General features: G+C 37.8%; 1 protein-coding gene and 1 long non-coding RNA gene across 5 annotated transcripts in view; one reads left to right on the top strand and one right to left on the bottom strand.

Annotated features, from left to right (window-relative positions):
* LOC135116342 (putative leucine-rich repeat-containing protein DDB_G0290503) overlaps window positions 1-21,051 on the top strand; it is a 33,524-nt gene extending 12,473 nt beyond the window's left edge. For 3 of the 4 annotated variants that reach the window (XM_064033705.1, XM_064033706.1, XM_064033704.1), the window contains exons 14-26: window positions 1-3,037; window positions 5,019-5,117; window positions 5,484-5,585; window positions 5,755-5,931; window positions 6,585-6,824; window positions 7,522-7,704; window positions 8,695-8,919; window positions 9,594-9,746; window positions 10,708-10,878; window positions 11,240-11,365; window positions 11,858-12,127; window positions 18,419-18,528; window positions 20,326-21,051. The exon at window positions 1-3,037 is cut by the window's left edge and continues 584 nt beyond it. In XM_064033705.1, coding sequence (XP_063889775.1) covers window positions 1-3,037; window positions 5,019-5,117; window positions 5,484-5,585; window positions 5,755-5,931; window positions 6,585-6,824; window positions 7,522-7,704; window positions 8,695-8,919; window positions 9,594-9,746; window positions 10,708-10,878; window positions 11,240-11,365; window positions 11,858-12,127; window positions 18,419-18,528; window positions 20,326-20,422 — 4,990 coding nt within the window. In that variant the 3' untranslated portion in view covers window positions 20,423-21,051. The remainder of the gene's footprint in view (window positions 3,038-5,018; window positions 5,118-5,483; window positions 5,586-5,754; window positions 5,932-6,584; window positions 6,825-7,521; window positions 7,705-8,694; window positions 8,920-9,593; window positions 9,747-10,707; window positions 10,879-11,239; window positions 11,366-11,857; window positions 12,128-18,418; window positions 18,529-20,325) is intronic. The other variant, XM_064033707.1, reaches the window with a different exon arrangement.
* Window positions 21,052-21,353: 302 nt separating this feature from the next.
* LOC135116343 (uncharacterized) overlaps window positions 21,354-22,500 on the bottom strand; it is a 1,881-nt gene continuing 734 nt past the window's right edge. The window contains exon 2 of the long non-coding RNA XR_010276243.1: window positions 21,354-21,859. This is a non-coding gene — a long non-coding RNA (uncharacterized LOC135116343). The remainder of the gene's footprint in view (window positions 21,860-22,500) is intronic.

Raw genomic sequence — 22,500 nt, 5'->3', positions numbered from 1 at the left:
TAATGCAAAAATTGTAGAGCAAGCCCATGCTTTTCAAGAAAAGACTGATGATTTGGCTGTGCTGAAGGAAGAAATGGCCGGCATGAAAGCTGTCAATGAAGAATTGGTGAAGAAATATGAGAGTGAGATTCAGACATTGTCAGTTAGTCTTGAAGCTGAAAAGCAGTGTGCTGCTCAGGTAAAGAAAGATATGGATGCTTTGACAGACACCAATTCTAAATACACCGAGAACATGGAAAGCTTGAGAGAATCCAATGAACACCTTGCCAAAGAAATCACTGAATTGAAAGACAAACTTACCAGTATGAATGAAAAGTATATGATACTTGAGCAGCAGAGTGAGGAAGCTGCCCAGCACTATAAGAATGAAATGTCTGGACTGGAAGAGAAATTCATCAAACAGGAAGAGGCTCACACTACTCTCCTTGAAAAGATGGAAGCCCATGAGAAAATGTCTGAGAAAGAGAAGCTGACATTTGAAACAAGTCTGCAGGAAAAAGATAAATGTATAGAAGCTCTAAAGGAAGAGATGAATAAAGAAAGGGAACTGATGAGTGAAGAAAAAACTGCTTTTGAGACCAAAATCAAAGTGATGGAGAAAGATTTTCTCAATACACGTATGAAAATGGAGTCCAGCATTCACTTATTGACTGAGGAGAAAAATAAAGAGAAGGAAGATATTGCAGCTCTGCAGAATGACAAAGATGGTTTACTTCATGTACAAACTGAAGAGAAGTCTCAGTTACTAAAAGTGATTGAGGAAAACAAGAAATCTTTTGATAACTTGCAGCAGAAATATCAGAACCTGAAGAACCAGCATGTCTCAGAAAATGACAAGCTTAAAAGTGACCTTAAGTGTTCAGAGCAATCTTGTTCTAAATTGATGAAAGAATTGTATGATGTTAAGGAAAGTCTTCATGCTAAAATTGTAGAGCAAACACATACTCTTCAAGAAAAGATTGATGATTTGGCTGCTCTGAAGGAAGAAATGGCTGGCATGAAAGCTGTCAATGAAGAATTGGTGAAGAAATATGAGGGTGAGATTCAGACAATGTCAATTAGTCTTGAAGCTGAAAAGCAGTGTGCTGCTCAGGTTAAGAAAGATATGGATGCTTTGACAGACACCAATTCTAAATACACCGAGAACATGGAAAGCTTGAGAGAATCCAATGAACACCTTGCCAGAGAAATCACTGAATTGAAAGACAAACTTACCAGTTTGAATAAAAAGTATATGATGCTTGAGCAGCAGAGTGAGGAAGCTGCCCAGCACTATAAGAATGAAATGTCTGGACTGGAAGAGAAATTCATCAAACAGGAAGAGGCTCACACTACTCTCCTTGAAAAGATGGAAGCTCATGAGCAAATGTCTGAGAAAGAGAAGCTGACATTTGAAACAAGTCTGCAGGAAAAAGATAAATGTATAGAAGCTCTAAAGGAAGAGATGAACAAAGAAAGGGAACACATGAGTGAAGAAAAAACTGCTTTTGAGACCAAAATCAAGGTGATGGAGAAAGATTTGCTTGATACACATATGGAAATGGAGCAGGAAAGAGATAAATGTATAGAAGCTCTAAAGGAAGAGATGAATAAAGAAAGGGAACACATGAGTGAAGAAAAAACTGCTTTTGAGACCAAAATCAAGGTGATGGAGAAAGATTTGCTCGATACACGTATGAAAATGGAGTCTCACATTCACTTACTGACTGAGGAGAAAAGAGAGAAAAATAAGGAGAAGGAAGATCTTGCAGCTCTGCACAAGGACAAAGATTATTTACTTAAGGTACAAGCTGAAGAAAAGTGTCAGTTACTGAAAACAATTGAGGAAAAGAAGGAATCTTTTGATGACTTGCAGCAGAAATATGAGAACCTGAGGAACCAGCATGTCTCAGAAAATTATAAACTTAAAAGTGACCTTAAATGTTCAGAGGAATCTAGTTCCAAATTGATGAAAGAATTGTGTGAAAATAAGGAAAGTCTTAATGCCAAAATTTTAGAGCAAACCCATGCTCTTCAAGAAAAGATTGATGATTTGGCTGCGCTGAAGGAAGAAATGGCTGGCATGAAAGTTGTCAATGAAGAATTAGTGAAGAAATATGAGGGTGAGATTCAGACATTGTCAGTTAGTCTTGAAGCTGAAAAGCAGTGTGCTGCTCAGGTAAAGAAAGATATGGATGCTTTGACAGACACCAATTCTAAATACACTGAGAACATGGAAAGCTTGAGAGAATCCAATGAACACCTTGCCAAAGAAATCATTGAATTGAAAGACAAACTTACCAGTATGAATGAAAAGTATATGATGCTTGAGCAGCAGAGTGAGGAAGCCACCCAGCACTATAAGAATGAAATGTCTGGACTGGAAGAGAAATTCATCAAACAGGAAGAAGCTCACAGTACTCTCCTTAAAAAGATGGAAGCTCATGAGCAAATGTCAGAGAAAGTGAAGCTGACATTTGAAACAAGTCTGCAGGAAAAAGATAAATGTATAGAAGCTCTAAAGGAAGAGATGAACAAAGAAAGGGAACTGATGAGTGAAGAAAAAAATGCTATTGAGGCCAAAGTCAAGATGATGAAGGATTCTCTGAATATGCAAATGAAAGTGGAATCAGATATTCAGACACTGACTGAAGAAAAAAGAAAAGAGAATGAAGAGAAGGAACATCTAGCAGCTCTGCTGAAGGAAAAGGATGATCTGCTTCAGGTATACGCTGAAGAAAAATGTGAGTTAATGAAAGCTGTCAAAGAAAGGAATACAGCTTTTGAAATTTTGCAGCAGAAGTTAGAGAACTTGACAAGCAAGTTTGTCTCAGAGGAGGATAAGCAAAACAGTGATCTCGTGTATATACAGACAGGCAAAAGTAAACAAAGTGTTGAGCAGGAGCAGCATGTGATGAGCAGCAGTGATGAGGAGAGGCTCACCACCCACAGGCAGTCAGTCACCAACCTGCACAAGGCACAGGAAGGGGCAGTGGGGCAGCTGACCACAGCCTTCTTGCATCAACAGGAGGTACTCATTGCTTCCTTACATCAGAAGGTGAGTATATTAACTTTAATGTTTGTTAGGTGCCTTGTGTGAATGTGTGAGGAATGACACAGCCCAGTGACCTCAGAGGGAGGTCACTGATAGTCTCACTAACAGGTATTGTAAGCAAGCTTTGTGAAGATGAAAAGATAATTACAGAAAAACAATTTGGATTCAGGAAAGAGATCTGTGTCACAAGTCTACTGAGCTTCTATACGAGAGTAATAGATGGAAACCAAGAGAGGGATGGATGGGTTAATGTGGTATACCTGGATCTCAAAAAAAAGCATTCAATAAAGTTCCCTACTAAAGCCTTATGTGAAAGTTAGAAAACAGGGAAGGACTAAAGGGAGCAACATTGAGATGGATGGATGATTATTTACTTGGTAGAGAAATGAGAACAGTAATCAGAGACACTAATTCTACTTGGCACAAAGTAACAAGTGGGATACCACCAGGATCTGTGTTGGCACCTATTATGTTTCAAATATATGTAAATGATATGACAGTATCTAAATAGTTATGTAAACCTGTTTGCTGATAATGCAAAAATTATGAAAATAATAAGGGATAAAAATGACTGTAAGATGTTACAAAAAGGATATTGACAAGATACATGCATGAAGCCAAAGATGGAAACTAGAATTTAACACCAGAAAATGCCACGTGTTGGAAATAGGAAAAAGTAAAAAGTGACCTTCATGGAATTACAAAATGGAAATAGAAATAATGATGAAAAGCAATGAAGAAAAAGATTTGGGACTAATGATTCAGGACACACTATCACCTGAAAGGCACATGAACAGGATATTCAGCTTGTTAACAAACATTAATGTAGTGTTTAAATGTTTAGATAAAGAAATAATGAAGAAAATTACATACAGAAACTGGAAAGAATACAGAGGATAGTGACAAAGATGGTACCAGAATTGAAAGACTTTAGCTATGAAGAAAGACTTGAAGAGATAGGATTTGCCAACACTATAAAAGAGAAGAGAAAAAGGAGACCTGATAACACTGTACAAATTAGTAAACAATTTAGAAAGAAATTACTTGGGATTACAGATGAAAGAGGGAGAGAGACAGACAAGGGGGCATAGAAAGAAAATAAAGAGTGGATGTTTGAGCGACATCAAGAAATGCAGCTTCCCATATCAAACTATTGAACTCTGGAAGGATTTGAAGGAAGAGATGGTTGTGGCAAATATTGTTCACATGTTTAAAGAGAAACTGGATAAATGTGGTTAGGGAGACGGGACAAAATGAGCTTTGGCTTGTGCCCTGTACAAGACAACTAGGTAAACACAGGCGTGGTACAGGAGGGTATTTGCTATGAAAGAGCCTTGTTCCAGACCAATTTCTCTCTCTCTCTCTCTCTCTCTCTCTCTCTCTCTCTCTCTCTCTCTCTCTCTCTCTCTCTCTCTCTCTCTCTCTCTCTCTCTCTCTCTCTCTCTCTCTCTCTCTCTCCAGGAAGTATTCTGATAGTCCAGGAAATGATTAATAATTATTTGTGAGGGACCTACCTACCTGAGGGCAGTGGTGCATGGCAGCGTCATACTTGTCTTATTCTTTCATGTAGTAATGGATTAACAAACATAGGAATTAAGGAAGTTCCAAAGTTGTTACATATATTATGCATTAACATATCTATTATGGACAACTCAGTGAGTGTTGCCTCAAGCAGTAAGACCCGTACCTTGTCAGGGAACAGCATAGAATGAAGATGTGATCCAGTGATGTATCTCCAACAGTTTTCTCTCCTAAGGATATGTATTCCTTTCTCCTCAATGGTGATGGAAGTGCCTAGAAAACAATAAAATCTACATCATTTTCTACTTTTCATATGAAACAAATGTAAATAATAGCAAAATTTTGAACTTTTATGCAAGTATAGAGACTTCATTAAACACCATCTTTATTGTCATCTCATTTGGGGTAATTTATCCCACATCCAGTGCACAGGTGCTCTAAATGATACAGTTTTCTTTGTTAGCTGGCAACAAGGAAAGCAGAAGAAGATAAGCAGTCCTCCCACATCAGATCCCTTGAACAAAGGATCACTGATATGGAGAAGGAAATGACAGATTCCAAGGTGAGCAGATGTCACCACCACCACCACCACCACTTCTGCCAGCATGTCTCTCCTCACACACCACCATCATCACCACCACTTCTGCCAGCATGTCTCCTAACACACCACCACCACTTCTACCAGCATGTCTCTCCTAACACACCAGTGCCACCACCACCACCACCACTTTTGCCAGCATGTCTTTCCTAACACACCACCACCACCACCACCACTTCTGCCAGCATGTCTCTCCTAACACTTCACCATCACTATCATTTTCATCATCCCTGCCATTTTTTGGTTTTGGCATTTTTCCTCCTTTAATTGCTTGGCTCCAGTTTGAAGAATTAGGTTACTGATGGCTAATACAAATGGGTTGTTCCTCAGGAGATGATGCGAGTGGAGTGTGAGACTCAGAACAAGCTGAAAGAACAACTCCACTCAGCAAAAGAAGCACTGAAACACGAGAAGAAGTCATCTGATAGAATTGTAAGGGAATTTGTACTTTTCCCTTGAATGATATATGGTTCATTCTTTTCTCTACTCTTGGAATCCATTTTACCTCTCTTTGTCTTGTTTTGTAATGCTGTCTGGAAGTCATCAAGCAATGACCTTTTTAGAGGAGTTCAGTAGCTTTAACAACAGCATTGCTACACAGAGAATGGCTTACAAGACGATGGTAGAAAAGTTTACGCATCAGGCAGAAGAGTGGGACCAAGTGAAGAAGGAGAGGGATCTGGTGGGCAGAAAGTATGAGACTGCCAAAAAGAAGCTCGGAGAGGCAGTGTCAAGCCTGGAGGAGGTGCGCACCACCACTGTGCACTACCAACAACAGGTGGGCTTAATGGAAAAGTGTTTTAGTAGGTGACAATGTCATCATTTCATTTCATCATTTCATTTAGCATCCTTATTTTCTTTTACAGGTGTGGTCAGCTTATAAATCTCTCCCATGCTTTGTGGTCTTAGATGATCTCTTCTTTCTCCTTTATGTGTTTTCCACACACCGTTTTCAGTTCTTTTGTAGTCTTCCCACTGGTCTCCTTCCAACTGCTTCAAAGATGTCCTGCCTGCCTATTGTCTGTCCATTGTCAGAACATTCATCACATCATCCATACCACACATCATATCCTTGTTAGACACCCTGTCTTTTCATCTCATAGGTCTCATGTATCTCAGCTTTGCAGTCATTTTGTTTTATTTTCATCTCCATCTCTTAAGTTGTTGTCTGTGTCCCAGTACATCCCAGGATCAAAAGTGAGAGCATTTTTGGTGCAGGTAACCCAAAATTCTTGTTATCCTGATTGCATTTTCTTGATGTGATTGTATTTATTTTTCTGTAAAAATTACTGTAGTGAAAAGACATTTTTCAAAGAGCATGGTTGTACCGTAAATGTAATCTATTCCATCTTCAGTCTTTTGCTCTACCACACATATCACCTTCTGCATCATTTAAGAAAATGCAGTGAAACCTTTCCGTTTTCTCCACAGCTGAGTCAGTGTAAAGACTACATTAAAAAGCTTGAAGAGAAGGCACAGGGTCAGAAGGAGGCAGAAAGCAGGCTTCAGGAGATTGAGAGCAAGTATCAGCCTGTCAAGGAGAAGCTGCATGAGTGTGAGAACACCATAAGACAACTCAGCTCAGAGAAGCGCTCCCTCGAGATGCAGCTGAAACACGCCGAATCACAACTGCAGGAACAAAAGAGGATACAGAGGCGGGAGAGTTTCTGGGTGAGTGAGTCAGTGTGGTGTGTGATCCTTTAATGGCACTATGTTCCTTCAAGGCAAGAGGGAAAAGTTCTAACCTACACTATGACATTATATATATATATATATATATATATATATATATATATATATATATATATATATATATATATATATATATATATATATATATATATATATATATATATATATATATATATATATATATATATATATATATATATATATATACCATCTTACCTGCACTTCATGTGGGTTACTGTGAGCTTAACAGTGTGCAGCTTTATTTATATAGAGATTTCCTCTGTGTGTGTGTGTGTGTGTGTGTGTGTGTGTCTGTGTCTGTGTGTGTGTGTGTGTGTGTGTACCTAGTTCTGATATTCAGGCAAAAGAGATATGATTATGTTGTCTTACCTCTATATACATTATCTGCAATACTCAACCAAAAGTTTCAGAACCCTTGCTGAAATTCCAAGACATTCTGGTTAATTCTGTTCATTGTATTTTTTGGGGGGATAATATGTGAACCACAATGTTTTGGAAATTTACCATTATTTTTCTTGATTAACACTGCACTGCCAACTTTACTATACCAACCAAGTCATTTATGTCTTTGGTTTCTTTATGTGTTTGTTTTTTGTATTTACATCAGCCAGACTAGCACATTCAGCATTTTGTTAATTATCTGAACTATTTTCAGGAGCAAGAGTCCCAGATGCCATTACAAAGAGTTGAGGCACGCCGACCAACCACCACCTCCTCTTCCTCCTCCTCCTCCTGTAATGAGGAATATTGGGGTGTCAATGACTCCACGGAAAAGTTGATCTCCAAGAAGTCAGGAAGCCGAGGACAGTCAATGTCCCAGCACAGCGTTAAGGACACTGTCAGTAGCTCCAATATCTCAGTATAGCTTTGACTTCATGTAGCTCTAAAGCTTTTCAGTCTATCTTAATAAGGGAGATTCTTAACCATCAATCTGCTCACAAACTTTATGATTGTCAATATAGATTCTGTAAAGAACACTCTGCTGGCAAGCTCCTAGACCTGTTGCTTTAAAAATATTGAAAATTTATTTAGTTTCTATCCATGTCTGCTCCTTTACTGCAAGTTTTCTTTCTGGCCTTTCTGTTCCGGCAGTACAAGTGTCCCACAGGTCTCTGTCTTACCACTCACTCTCTTGTCTTGTCCACTGTTAAGCTGATGGTTTTTCCCTTCATTTATTTTTATTTAATCAACATCTAACTCAGCAGGAATTAAGTCATTTATAAATATAAACTACAAAATACTTAACTTCTGACCTTTCTATTATTTCAGAATGGGGTAAGGCAAATCTGATTTCAGTGCCTCAAAAACTTAATTCTTTCATCCACCCATTTCATGCAGCATTATAGACAACTGTCCTCTCTTCTTCAGTGACACTCTTCAGCAGTGAGCATACTTGGAATGCCCTTTTTCTAAAAATCTCACCTAGAAATTTCATGTCTCATTGTTGCTCAAACAGCTCCCATGAAGTTAAGCTCTTTGTGTTGTCTTTAGCAATATTCCTCCTCCCAGTTACTTACTCTATGCAGTGATCTCATCTATCCTTCTATAGAGTACAGCTCCCTTGTATGAGAAAGTCGTCACACCCACAGCTCTCTTAAAGAGGATGAAATAAAATGGTTTTCACTTCATCAGCTCCTCTCCTTTAACTGACTGCCATCAATCTCTCACTCACCATTAGTGTTCCTTCTCTTGCTTGTTAGTTTATTTTTTTTATTTATTTATTTTTTATTTTTTTTTTTTTTTCACTATTTTATTTATTTATTTATTTATTTATTTTTTATTAATTATTTTTTAAAGTGTAAATCAGTGTGTATTACAAATACGTCAGATCTTCCGCAAGCCAAGCAGCCGAGCCAAGACCAGTGGCAGGGAGGGAGGTCATCAGCATGAGGCTCCTTCAACTACACACACTAAGGTTGAAGAGCCTCCTCCTCAGCCAGAAATCACCATCTCTGACAAGTCGCTCGGAAAGTCCATCCCAAAGAGCATGCACTTCCGCTGTGATGAAGAGGAAGAAGAGCTGTTTAACAACAAATATCTCCATGACATGAAGGTAATGGGATTCAACTTTTCTTGTGTCTTCTGTGTTTTTGTGATTGCTATAAAGCTCATGTACACTGGCTTGGGATCCAGTCATAAAGGCTGAAGATAATGGTAGTAGGCCCCAGTTGTACAGTAAAAACACTTCAGTCTCAGTGTATGAGATTTTAAGCACAGATAAAGGGAATGAGATGGGAAATAAGAGACTGAATTGCAGTCCACACTCATCTCATTACACAAGTAATCAGATGTATTCGATAAAACCATATTAGACTGAGAGAGTTGGATGAGTTTCAATTGCCAGAGTTTATAATTATACTGGTAGAATTGATGGTGTTAAGAATGTATATCTGTATTACTTGTGAATCATGAAAGGCAAACAGAAGAAGCATAAGTGGAATCACAGCTTTCTCACAGAAGCATAGATGCCAGGGATGACTTAGATGAGAGAGTGGTCTCTGCAAGTATTCATTACCTGAAGGAAAAGTTGGATATTTGTAGATATAGAGACAAGACAGGATGAATGTAGCTCCTTTCCTGTGTATCACAACTAGGTAAATACACACGTTTACACACACAAAAGAAGACTAGAGTGACGGGAGACACTTAGTCGTTGTGTCGTCGTTGAGCAGAGAAGATAAAAGATCAGTGTCGTTCTTTTCCTGAATGATGCAAATCTCTTCAAAGGTTGGAAAGTGGCATCCTGATGGAGATGAGCCTTGGCGACGGTTGTCTGAGCTGCAGCGACGGAACTCCCTCTACCCGCCACACTTGCGGTCTGCGTACCCGGCTGAGATGCAGTTCAGGCCACTTGACGATTTTGAGGATGATAAGCTGAGGGTGAGTTGGTCTTTGTGGAAACATTTAATCAAGAAGTATTTTCATTGTGTGTCAGTGCAAAGTGATGTTCTTCAACTGCCTTACAATTTTGCAAGTTTTCAAAACATCCTTTGTAAGTTTAATAATTTTCTTGTCTTCAACACTTCACATTTTCTAAATTATGACTTCTGTACTCAAACTTCTTCACAACTGTCTTTCCACCACCACCATCACCACTATTTGAGGTTCTGACCATTCAAGTAGCACACCATTTCCTCCACCAGCCAGAGAAGCTGAGGCAAACAAAACAGTGAACAATAGGGGTAGGCAGGCAGGGCAAAAAACAAAGAAAGATCAAGATCACTCTGTGGTTGCATGAGTGTGGCACTGGACAGGATAACAGTAATAAACGCACCCACCATGACTCTCTTTCTATTGTTGCCTCTCCCAGACCTACCCAGTCGTGCCAAATTGTCATCCTTCTTTGATCTACTTATCTATGTATCTATCTATATATCAGATCAGCAATTCTGCACAGGGTAGCCCAGGCAAGGCACCACACATTCACACACACACATCATTCTTATGGCCCACTGTATTATGTACCTCTATATTTATTTATATTATCTATTTATTTATTTATTTTATCTATTTATTTATTTATTTTTATTTATTTATTTATTTATTTATTTTTATTTATTTATTTATTTTATTATTTTTATTGATTTTCATTTATTTTTTTATTTTATTTTTTTATTTATTTCATTATTTATTTATTTGATTTATTTATTTATTTTCATTTTCTTTATTCATTCATTTATTTTGTTTTATTTTATTTATTTATTTGTTTATTTATTTATTTTTTTATTATTTATTTATTTATTATTATTATTATTTATTTATTTATTTATTTATTTATTTATTTTATTTTATTTTTATTTATTTATTTATTTTTTTTATTTATTCATTTTTTTTTTTTCAGGAAGGGTGTGCTGTAGAGGATAGACAGTTGATGAATATAACTCAAGCTACTGAGAACCTGGAGTTGGACTCTCCTGCCTTCAACCTTCGGAAAAGAAAGTCTCCATCAGGCTCAAGTTACTCAGAAACTTCATTTGATTCGTCAGATGGGAAGAGAACCCGGAGACTTTCTGTAAGATTAAAGTTTCTTTTTAATTTCATTTCTTAAAACTTTTGATCATTGTGCGAGATATGTAGGTGTTTATAGTTTCATTTCTTAAAACTTTTAATTGTGAACATAAAGTGCATTTTTTAAGATCTCACTGATAGTTAATGTGCATGTCACTAATATTATGAATAGGTTTGTTTAATTGCCATGATTTAGGCATGGATGAACTATTATAATGGACTTAATAACAAGCTACTTAATCTTTGCTTATGCAGGGTCAGGTCTGTACCTAATACAAACACATTGCTGCCTTATACTTGCATTTTGCTGTTTGTTAATGCACACACTTTAAGATGATCCACATTTCTTTCCTGGCCTTGCACAGACATCCTACTCACGCCCTGGCCCACCCACACCTGGACGTCGCTTCAGCCGTGGGGACAAAGAGAACAGGAGAGAGTCCAGCACCTCTGAGCTATCCCTGTCTATCTGGCAGCACCAGAAGAAGGAGGTAACTAAACCTGCTTCAGCCACTGACACTGCTCAACTGCTGATAAAATAATTACAAAATCTCTAAGATATTAAGAATAAGTAATTTAGTAACCAACCACATTTGGGTTTTCCATTATACTTAGTGTAAGAAAAACAGTGCACGTCACAATCATGTACTCTTGTTTGAATGTAAATCCATCCCCATGTATTGAAAGATTTAAAAGTATGAAAGTTACTTACTGTTCAGAGGCATGTGAAGGTATTGTGGGAGAATGTGTTGTGCTCTCTGCTTCACAGGTCTGCAGGATCCACACTCTTTTGTGTGGTAAAAGTGTACTTGTGATGATGGTTTGTTTCTTAAAGTGAGAGGGAGGCCACTCTCAGTTTGTGTTGTAAGATATAATAGGTGGTGATACTTGTGCCTTTCTCAAGCATAGAAATTATTGCTCTCACTGGATTTGGCAACTTGCTTACTCAGTGTACAATGAGGCAGCCTTTGTTCTATTTGCAGGGTTTACATGCAGCAGAGAGCAGTATCAATTCTGCAGGATCCAACCCATCCCAGCCGGAGTCTGGTCGGGTGACACGCCGCAGACAGCTGCAGCACTCTAAGTCTAGCTCAGTGCAGTCCCACTCATCATCCCCAGGATGCTCCCCAAGTGTTCTCAGCAAGAAGGGGATGACAACACCACGGGGCAGGAAGGGCATGACCCCGTCATCACTCAGGAAGATCCTGGCGAAGGGCAAGTCACCTTGGAGAAAACTGGAGCATAATGAAGAGGTGAGTAGCTTTCATGCTGGTGTCTTGCTTCCTTAGAGAACATTCTCAAAGGGAGGATGACTACTGCAGGAAAATATTTTTTATTCTTTCCATCCTTCTTTTAAGTTATGTCATCTTTCATTTTGAATTCTGACTTTTTTTTATTCCTTCATGAGTTCTTTACCCTTCATCCTCTCAGCCTGGCCAAACCCCTCTATTTCTTCTTTATCTGTCCCAGTTCTTCTATGCCCTAGCTTTCCACCATACTTATCTTACTATTGCAAACCCTTCTCTTTATATTTTAATATGTACCATGTATGTGTGGTGCTTTGTCTGAGCCACCTTTTGTGGGATTGCCCACCTGGAGTATAGATAAATTTAATCTTGCTCTCCAGATTTTTTATGACACATTCAGTTTAATGTCCTTCATTATCTCTCATCTTTTTTGTTTCTTTCACTTTAATCTTGACAGAGCCATGCATTTCACCATTGCTATCTTGTCATGTGCCCATACTGTCTCAGGCCCCTTTCATCCCTTACAGTATACCACCATTGCTATCTAATCATGTGCCCTTACTGTCTCAAGCCCCTTTCATCCCTATGCCTCTATGTCTTCCTCAGAAATGTGGAAATGAACATTTTGAATAAAATTTACCTTTTTACCAGTGAACTTGGAGTTGGTGTATATATATATATATATATATATATATATATATATATATATATATATTATATAATGATAATAATGATAAATATAAATAAATTAATAAATAAATGTGATATATATATATATATATATATATATATATATATATATATATATATATATATATATATATATATATATATCACATTTATTTATTATATATATATTATATATATATATATATATATATATATATATATATATATATATATATATATATATATATATATATATATATATATATATATATATATATATATATATATATTTTTTTTTTTTTTTTTTTTTTTTTTTTTAGTATTATTATTATTTATTTATTTGTTTGTTTATTTATTGTTTTTATTTTTATTGTTTTTTATTATATTTATTTATTTATTTATTTATTTACTTATTTATTTATTTTATTTTATTTATTTTTTTTTACTGAGTGGCAAAAAAAAATATTAATTTTTAAGCCTTTTCATATGATTTCTATCCATCTTTGTACACTTTTATCTCAAGTTTCCTGTCTGGCTGTTGTGTCACTGCAGTGTTGTAAACCTGTCAACAGTGGTGTTCCATAAGGTTCTACCATTTCATTCACTGTTCCTGTTATTCATAAATGATCCTCTTTGTCAGGCTTATGCTGATGATTCCACCCTGCATTTGTCAGCATCATTTGTCAGACATCCAGCTCAGCAGTACTTAACCCCTAAATGACCGACAGTGGTAGTGATTTTCGTCCCACTAGAATCTCCAGCACTAAGTGTTGAAAATAACCTGTATTCACACAACTTAGCTTGCAATGGAAGACCAAATGAAATAGACTTTGTACTGAACATCAAGTTTTCCTCTTTCTAACGACACCATCCAGTTGACAGTATGTGCAGGGGTTATGGAAGGACAACAACAAGTTGGAGAGACTTGGAGGGAGTGAGTGACTATAGCTGCCTCTGGTCCTTTACGGGTAAATAGTTCATGCAAAGAATCCGCAGAATAATGATTATGTTCTTTTATTGCCATGTAGGGAAACATGAATTTGCCTTGTTTGCTTTCATAAAAGGTAAATAGCAATCATACAAAAATATTGCATACTTCTTAAGACTGGATGGCATTTATGCAGAAGCATCACACACATTTGCTTTAGACATGCACTCACTTGCATATCTAAAAGAGAAATAAGAATAAAAATACATCATTCTTTAGATCCCCCAAACACAGAATAATTATGCAAGTTTAGTTTTGAATTATTAATCAGTTTTGTCATTAATGTCAATACTCCACCTTCCAACACTACCTTGTCTCAACACAAGACAGGGATCTGTTGCTTAACACATTGTACTGTACTTCTAGTACACATCTGACATGCTAAGAATTTAGAGGAATGGTCAGAAATATAGTGGTTCATGACATTTATCTGTGATGAGGTGGCATTGACACTTTTTTTTTTTTTTTTTTTTTTTTTTTTTTTTTTTTTTTTTTTTTTTTTTTTTTTTTTTTTTTTTTTTAGGGTGGACACTGGCCAAGGGCAACAAAAATCCAACTTAAAAAAAATGCCCACTGAAATGCCAGTCCCATAAAAGGGTCGAAAGCGTTAGTCAGAAATTGAAGGATAAGTGTCTTGAAACCTCCCTCTTGAAGGAATTCAAGTCATAGGAAGGTGGAAATACAGAAGCAGGCAGGGAGTTCCAGAGTTTACCAGAGAAAGGGATGAACGACTGAGAATACTGGTTAACTCTTGCGTTAGAGAGGTGGACAGAATAGGGGTGAGAGAAAGAAGAAAGTCTTGTGCAGTGAGGCTGCGGGAGGAGGGGAGGCATGCAGTTAGCAAGATCAGAAGAGCAGTTAGCATGAAAATAGCAGTAGAAGACAGCTAGAGATATAACATTGCGGCGGTGAGAGAGAGAGGCTGAAGACAGTCAGTTAGAGGAGAGGAGTTGATGAGACGAAAAGCTTTTTGATTCCACCCTGTCTAGAAGAGCAGTATGAGTGGAACCCCCCCAGACATGTGAAGCATACTCCATACATGGACGGATAAGGCCCTTGTACAGAGTTAGCAGCTGGGGGGATGAGAAAAACTGGCAGAGACGTCTCAGAACGCCTAACTTTATAGAAGCTGTTTTAGCTAGAGATGAAATGTGAAGTTTCCAGTGCAGATTATAAGTAAAAGACAGACCGAGGATGCTCAGTGTAGAAGAAGGGGACAGTTGAGTGTCATTAAAGAAGAGGGGATAGTTGTCTGGAAGGTTGTGTCGAGTTGATAGATGGAGGAATTGAGTTTTTGAGGCATTGAACAATACCAAGTTTGCTCTGACCCAATCAGAAATTTTAGAAAGATCAGAAGTCAAGTGTTCTGTGGCTTCCCTGCGTGAAATGTTTACCTCCTGAAGGGTTGGACGTCTATGAAAAGACATGGAAAAGTGCAGGGTGGTATCATCAGCATAGGAGTGGATAGGACAAGAAGTTTGGTTTAGAAGATCATTAATGAATAATAAAAAGAGAGTGGGTGACAGGACAGAACCCTGAGGAACACCACTGTTAATAGATTTAGGAGAAGAACAGTGACCGTCTACCACAGCAGCAATAGAATGGTCAGAAAGGAAACTTGAGATGAAGTTACAGAGAGAAGAATAGAAGCCATAGGGGATAGTTTGGAAATCAAAGCTTTGTGCCAGACTCTATCAAAAGCTTTTGATATGTCCAAGGCAACAGCAAAAGTTTCACCAAAATCTCTAAAAGATGATGACAAAGACTCAGTAAGGAAAGCTAGAAGATCACCAGTAGAGCGGCTTTGACGGAACCCATACTGGCGATAAGATAGAAGGTTGTGAAGTGATAGATGTTTAACAATCTTCCTGTTGAGGATCGATTCAAAAACTTTAGATAGGCAGGAAATTAAAGCAATAGGATGGTAGTTTGAGGGATTAGAATAGTCACCCTTTTTAGGAACAGGCTGAATGTAGGCAAACTTCCAGCAAGAAGGAAAGGTAGATGTTGACAGACAGAGCTGTAAGAGTTTGACTAGGCAAGGTGCAAGCACGGAAGCACAGTTTTGGAGAACAATAGGAGGGACCCCATCAGGTCCATAAGCCTTCCGAGGGTTTAGGCCAGCAAGGGCATGGAAAACATCATTGCGAAGAATTTTAATACGTGGCATGAAGTAGTCAGAGGGTGGAGGAGAGGGAGGAACAAGCCCAGAATCGTCCAAGGTAGAGTTTTTAGCAAAGGTTTGAGTGAAGAGTTCAGCTTTAGAAATAGATGTGATAGCAGTTGTGCCATCCGGTTGAAATAAAGGAGGGAAAGAAGAAGAAGCAAAGTTATTGGAGATTTTTTTGGCTAGATACCAGAAGTCAGGTGGGGAGTTAGATCTTGAAAGGTTTTGACACTTTCTGTTAATGAAGGAGTTTTTAGCTAGTTGGAGAACAGACTTGGCATGGTTCCGGGCAGAAGTATAAAGTGCATGAGATTCTGGTGATGGAAGGCTTGAGTACCTTTTGTGGGCCACCTCTCTATCATATATAGCACGAGAACAAGCTGTGTTAAACCAAGGTTTAGAAGGTTTAGGACGAGAAAAAGAGTGAGGAATGTACACCTCCATGCCAGACACTATCACCTCTGTTATGCGCTCAGCACACAAAGACGGGTCTCTGATACGGAAGCAGTAATCATTCCAAGGAAAATCAGCAAAATACCTCCTCAGGTCCCCCCAACTAGCAGAGCCAAAATGCCAGAGGCACCTTCGCTTAGGGGGATCCTGAGGAGGAATTGGAGCGATAGGACAAGATACAGATATGAGATTGTGATCGGAGGAGCCCAACAGAGAAGAAAGGGTGACAGCATAAGCAGAAGGATTAGAGGTCAGGAAAAGGTCAAGAATGTTGGGCGTATCTCCCAAGACAGTCAGGAATACGAGTAGGGTGTTGCACCAATTGCTCTAGGTTGTGGAGGATAGCAAAGTTGAAGGCTAGTTCACCAGGATGGTCAGTGAAGGGAGAGAAAAGCCAAAGCTGGTGGTGAACATTGAAGTCTCCAAGAATGGAGATCTCTGCAAAAGGGAAGAGGGTCAGAATGTGCTCCACTTCGGAAGTTAAGTAGTCAAAGAATTTCTTATAGTCAGAGGAGTTAGGTGAAAGGTATACAGCACAGATAAATTTAGTTTGAGTGTGACTCTGTAGTTGTAGCCAGATGGTGGAAAACTCGAAAGATTCAAGAGCATGGGCACGAAAGCTGCGCACATAAATGCAACATCCAGCTTTGGATCAAAAATGAGGATAGAGAAAGTAGGAGGGAACAGAAAAGGGGCTACTGTTAGTTGCCTCAGACACCTGAGTTTCAGTGAGGAAAATAAGATGAGGTTTAGAAGAAGAGAGGTGGTGTTCTACAGATTGAAAATTAGATCTTAGATTGTGAATGTTGCAGAAGTTAATGAAGAAAATGTTGAGGGGGGTGTCAAGACACTTAGGGTCGTCGACAGAAAGGCAGTCCAACCTAGGGACATTTATGGTCCCCTCCCCAGATGGGGACTCCGAGGCTGGTGTAGGAGTCGCCATGATGATTTTAAAATTTTTGAGTGAAGGGTGTGTGTGTTATTAGGTGCTTGTAGTTTTGTGTGGAGGAAGAGAGTTGTCTTTAAAGGACAGGCTGTGACTGCCCCCTTGTGTTGTGAAACACAAAGGGAAATGTTCAGTCAGGTCACAGCTGGGTTTAATGATAAGTTCACAGCACCCCCTGAACAGTGCTTTACACCTCACTGGGAGTAATTATCGTTTCGGCAGGTGTCTACTGCCTCCTCCTTGACTGCACACCTCCACAAAATATTACCTGATAGTTATTCCATTTTAGTGATGGTTGTGTCTTTAAGGTGTAGTTATTCCTTAACATTTGAATTTACTAACTGCTTCAGTAGCTGTGTAGAGAATTCTTCATCATATTTATACCTTTAAAAGGCAATTTTTTTTATATATGTGTATGTGTTTGTTTATTCCCAAACTCTTTCTAGACTTTATTACCTACCAATCCTGTACTTGGTCCACATGGGTAACAACCTGAGGAATGCCAGCATGGGGTTGTAATTGATCTGCAAGTTCATCTGCTGGAGGCCATTTTTTTATAGGAGGTTTGGGAGGTGTGCAAAGTGCACTTCCACAGGAGTGGCCTGTAGTTCACTATAGAATCATTTGCTGATGAATTACATTAATTTTATCATCCATAAATATTTTTTATGTTCTTTCATCACATCACCAGTTGACAAAACATCGGGCTGGTCAGTATAAGAGCATGAGGAATTTGCAATAAGCCAGTAGTTGCACATATGATTGTCCCTGTATAAAGCTTAGCTATCTAAAGTTCCCTACTCAATGATTATTTTTATCCCTTTCACTGCTACACATTCTTCTCATAATTCCTTACAACTTTTAAGACATATTTTTAAATTAAAGCATGTTCAGCATTTCTGTATGGTTAAAAAAAAATGCAAAATTAATTGTTTATTCTCTCTTTACTCTATCTGTCTATGTAAACTATATTTTGATGGTGCTCTGTATGTTACCAAAATATAACCATAGCAGTAAAAGAGTTAAGTTGGCATACTAAATTCATTAACCAGTGTTCCTTCACTAACCTAACAGACCCCAAAGGGCTTGAGGGACAGTACAAACTCCAATGGCAGCTCAAAACTAAGGATGTTTCGTAAGCCCTTTAGTTCAAGAAATTACAATGTCCAGACAGCATCCTTGAGGTATGTGTGAGATTTAGACTTAAGATTTACCATTTTAGGCTGGATTCTTGAGCAGGGAAAGTCCTCACATTGCACTGGGCTGTTGGTCTCCTCAAGGAATTTAATTGGCACCCCTTTGTAATTTTTTCTTCAGTTGTTTGCAGGCCCTGTTGTTCCCTTAATTCCCAGGACCATAGGCAAGAGTGCAGGACACCTTACCCTCACCCAGACAAACAGATGCTTCCTTTAAAAGTGTCTTTTTATACATGTATTTGTGTGTTTGGAAATGGGGGCATAGTGGACATTTAAGAATTATGTAGATATATTTGTAACATAGTGAACATTTCAATATGATGGCAAGTTGTGGGCTGATGATGATTGTTATAGTGGGGAACACTGCTTTCACTTCAATGGAAACTTCTAAGCAAAAAAAGAGAAAATGAAGGAAATTCAGAGAGAATTGGATTTTGAAGGAAAATTTTGACCCAAGTTGTTATAACTTGAATAGGATGATTTGAGTTCTCATGATCTAGTTCAATCCTAGTGAAAAAAAAAAAAAGTGCAGTAATTTCTTAAAACTATTCTCATGAATTTCTAACTTGGACCTGAATATATTCTTATATAAGTGTGAAGAACAAAGCAAATTTAGTTGTCACCTCCTAGCCAATGTGTCCATGACTGGTGAAGAGCTTGGCTGGCACATGGCAGAGGCAGCAGGCTGGATCACTGCAGTGACTGCAGGCTGTTATGGGAGAGCCTTTCTGGAAGCCAGTATGCTTCAACATTCACTAGCTCACTCTTGTCCCTCCAGTTTACATTTATCAAATATTTGTTGACTCTACTTCTGGGAACCAGTTTTTACAGGTCTGAAATAATAGACAACTCATAAGTTTGCCATTGTGTGGCTTCTTGGTGTGAAATGTTTAACCCCTCGACTTTTTTTATGATCGATCAATTTGGTTTAATGAAATTATCTGCATTAAGTTTGCAGTGTAACTTCAAAAGATGCTACTGACAGCAAATGAGTAAGAATGGAGTGACTGGAATCTTACTGCCTGCAGTTTTATTATATATATATATATATATATATATATATATATATATATATATATATATATATATATATATATATATATATATATATATATATATATATATATATATAATTACCAGAAAAGCCTGTCATGGCCAGTTTCTCCCATCTTCAGTGCAACTTTTCAGTGTTAGAAAGATTGCCCATAGGGCAATGCATTTAAATAGTCAATTGAACATAATATGAATGGTTTTGTGAGATGACTTTGAAGACTCAGCTCATTCTTACTGAAAGGTGTCTAGTGCTTACTGCCTTTTAGCAGGCTTCATTAGTGATTCTCCCATTAATAGACCAAAGATGTTTCTAGCTTACTGGAAAACAAAAAACTACACTGATGATGCTATGAAGACTCAAGTACTTGAGTGGATTTGATGCTCCAGATGTTGATATCATGTTAGAGGACCCACACCATCTGAAAATGGACCTGGTCAAAGGTTTTAGATATATTAACTTGTTTTCTTCCTGAACTGATAAGTTCACAAGATTCAAGAACTTTTAGATGTTTGGTTCTGGAATGACACAGGGGTGACCTGGTGCAGCATGCCAGTCATGCCTCCAAATCTCCACCACTTTATGCCAAAATACTCCCATATATGCTTGCTGCTCGTTGATGGTCAAGCCACTGTGACCCAAATGCTTTCCTGACCATATTTCTTTGTTTCTTTAACTGTCCTCCCTTCCCCTCCCTCTGTTCAGCATTATCATACCTTGACTTTAATTCACAGGTCCCAAGAAAACTCTGTCAGCCTCGATAATTCCTTGGCCTCTTCAAGTGGAGTGGCAAACACCTCAACTGAATCAAGAACGAGGAGAAGGAGGTGATACAGTCACTGACAGATACATATTATAGTATATATATATATATATATATATATATATATATATATATATATATATATATATATATATATATATATATATATATATATATATATATATATATATTGATTTTATTATTTTAGCTAAAAAACATGCTGCATTAGAATATACCAAACATTGTATTAGATATACCATTGTCTGCTTTTTGTTTGTAAACTTATAGTTAACATTACACTCATAAGTTGGGAGGAATGGGCTTTATCAAATAGAAGGCTTTCCACTAAACCTCTGACACTTTATGAGAGATGATCTCAGTTTTTATGCATTCCCCACAACACACACACACACACACACACACACACACACACAGCTTATGGTAGTCCATCACTAATGATGATGACATCTTCAGAGTGAAGACTGAGACCATTCCCACACCACGGACACGCACACACACACATGCACAAACACACTCATGCACATACATTAAGTGCACACACGTACAGTTGTACTCTTTTTTTAGCTGATAGGACTTACATATGATTAATGTATGAGTGTATGGTGCTTTGTCAGGGCCTCTCCTGTGTGGGATTGTGGACCTGTTAAATAAATAACATTAAAGTGAGCTTCTGCAACCCTTTATTATTTTTACTCATAATTTCTCTGAAGTCATTACATTTGTTTATTACTTTGATCTCTTTTTAGCTTGTCTTGGTAGCATCAAAACTACCACTTTCTCTGTTTATTCTAATATTTTCAATCCTTGGTTGCTTATTTCTATATAAAGTAATAATTAGTAGTAGTAATATTACACACACACACAATCACATGTGTAGGGGATTCACAAGATTTGCACATGGTTTACTCTGAAGACCATGAAAATTCAAGGCATTTATAGCAATGGGAATAAACTTTTGTTCTGGTTATTGTAGTGAAGTTGTTGTTTTTTTTTTTTTTTTTTTTTTTTTTTTTTTTTTTTTTAATCTCTTCCTTGCCATATAAGGATGTTTTGATGTGTTATACAAATGAGGAGATTGTTTATTGAAGGGAGACCAGGTACAATACAAAAGACTGCACTGACAGTATGCACAAAATGTTTGCCTTCCTGCATTCACTCATTTCCAGGGGCAGCATTCTCCAGAGCAAATAATATATGCTTGAGAATTCACCTATCAAGAATACAGCAAGAGCATGAAAAGACAGGAAATCAAAGCTATGAATCACTGGCTTGAAGAATTGTGTCACCCAGTTGTTTGGAGCGAACCACTACACAGGGCTGCCACATGTAGGCATGTCAGCTTCCTTTATTTTCTTCGGTTTATATGTTCCAAATGTAGACATATAGCCACCTAGAAGGAAAGTGGATGTTGATAGACAGAAAACGAGCATTGGGAGACTCCTTCAGAGCCACAGGCCTTCCCAGAGTCAAGACCATAGGAGGCACTGAAAATATAAAGAATTTTTTAAAATATAATCAGGTGATGAAGGAACAACGAAAGCATTTTGTCTTACCAACTCCTCTCTAACTGACTGGCTTCAGCTTATCTCTCTTCTATAGTGTTGCATCACTTGCTATCTTTTACTGTTATTTTCACACCAACTGCTCTTCTGATCTTTCTAGCCGCATGCCTCCTCTCCTCCCGTGGCCTCGCTACACAACCACAAGATATACTTTGTCTCACCATTATTCTGTCCATTTCTTTAATGTAAGAGTATTCTCAGTCATTCATTCTTCTCACTGGTAAACTCTGGAACTCCCTTCCTGCTTCTGTATTTCCTCCTTCCTATTACTTGAACTCTCGAGAGGGAGGTTTCAAGACACTTATTCCCCAGTTTTGGATGATCCTTTTGACTTTTTTTTTTTTTTTTTTTTTTTTTTTTTGAGGGGAATGGGGCCTAGGCCAGTGTCAGCATGAGTTTGCGAGAAGAGACTGGTGATTGAGAAATGGATGCTTGTGGGTCCTTGATCAAGAGTGAAGCGAAATTGTTGGAGATATTCTAGTATAGCTGCCGGAAGTCAAGAGTAGATCTGGTAAGATTTAAACCTTCTATAATAATGAAGGATTTTTATTTATTTGCTCATC

This window comes from Scylla paramamosain, chromosome 31 (assembly GCF_035594125.1).
Source record: "Scylla paramamosain isolate STU-SP2022 chromosome 31, ASM3559412v1, whole genome shotgun sequence".
In the NCBI taxonomy this organism is placed as follows: Eukaryota; Metazoa; Arthropoda; class Malacostraca; order Decapoda; family Portunidae; genus Scylla; species Scylla paramamosain.
This window is presented reverse-complemented; position numbering and strand designations above follow the sequence as displayed.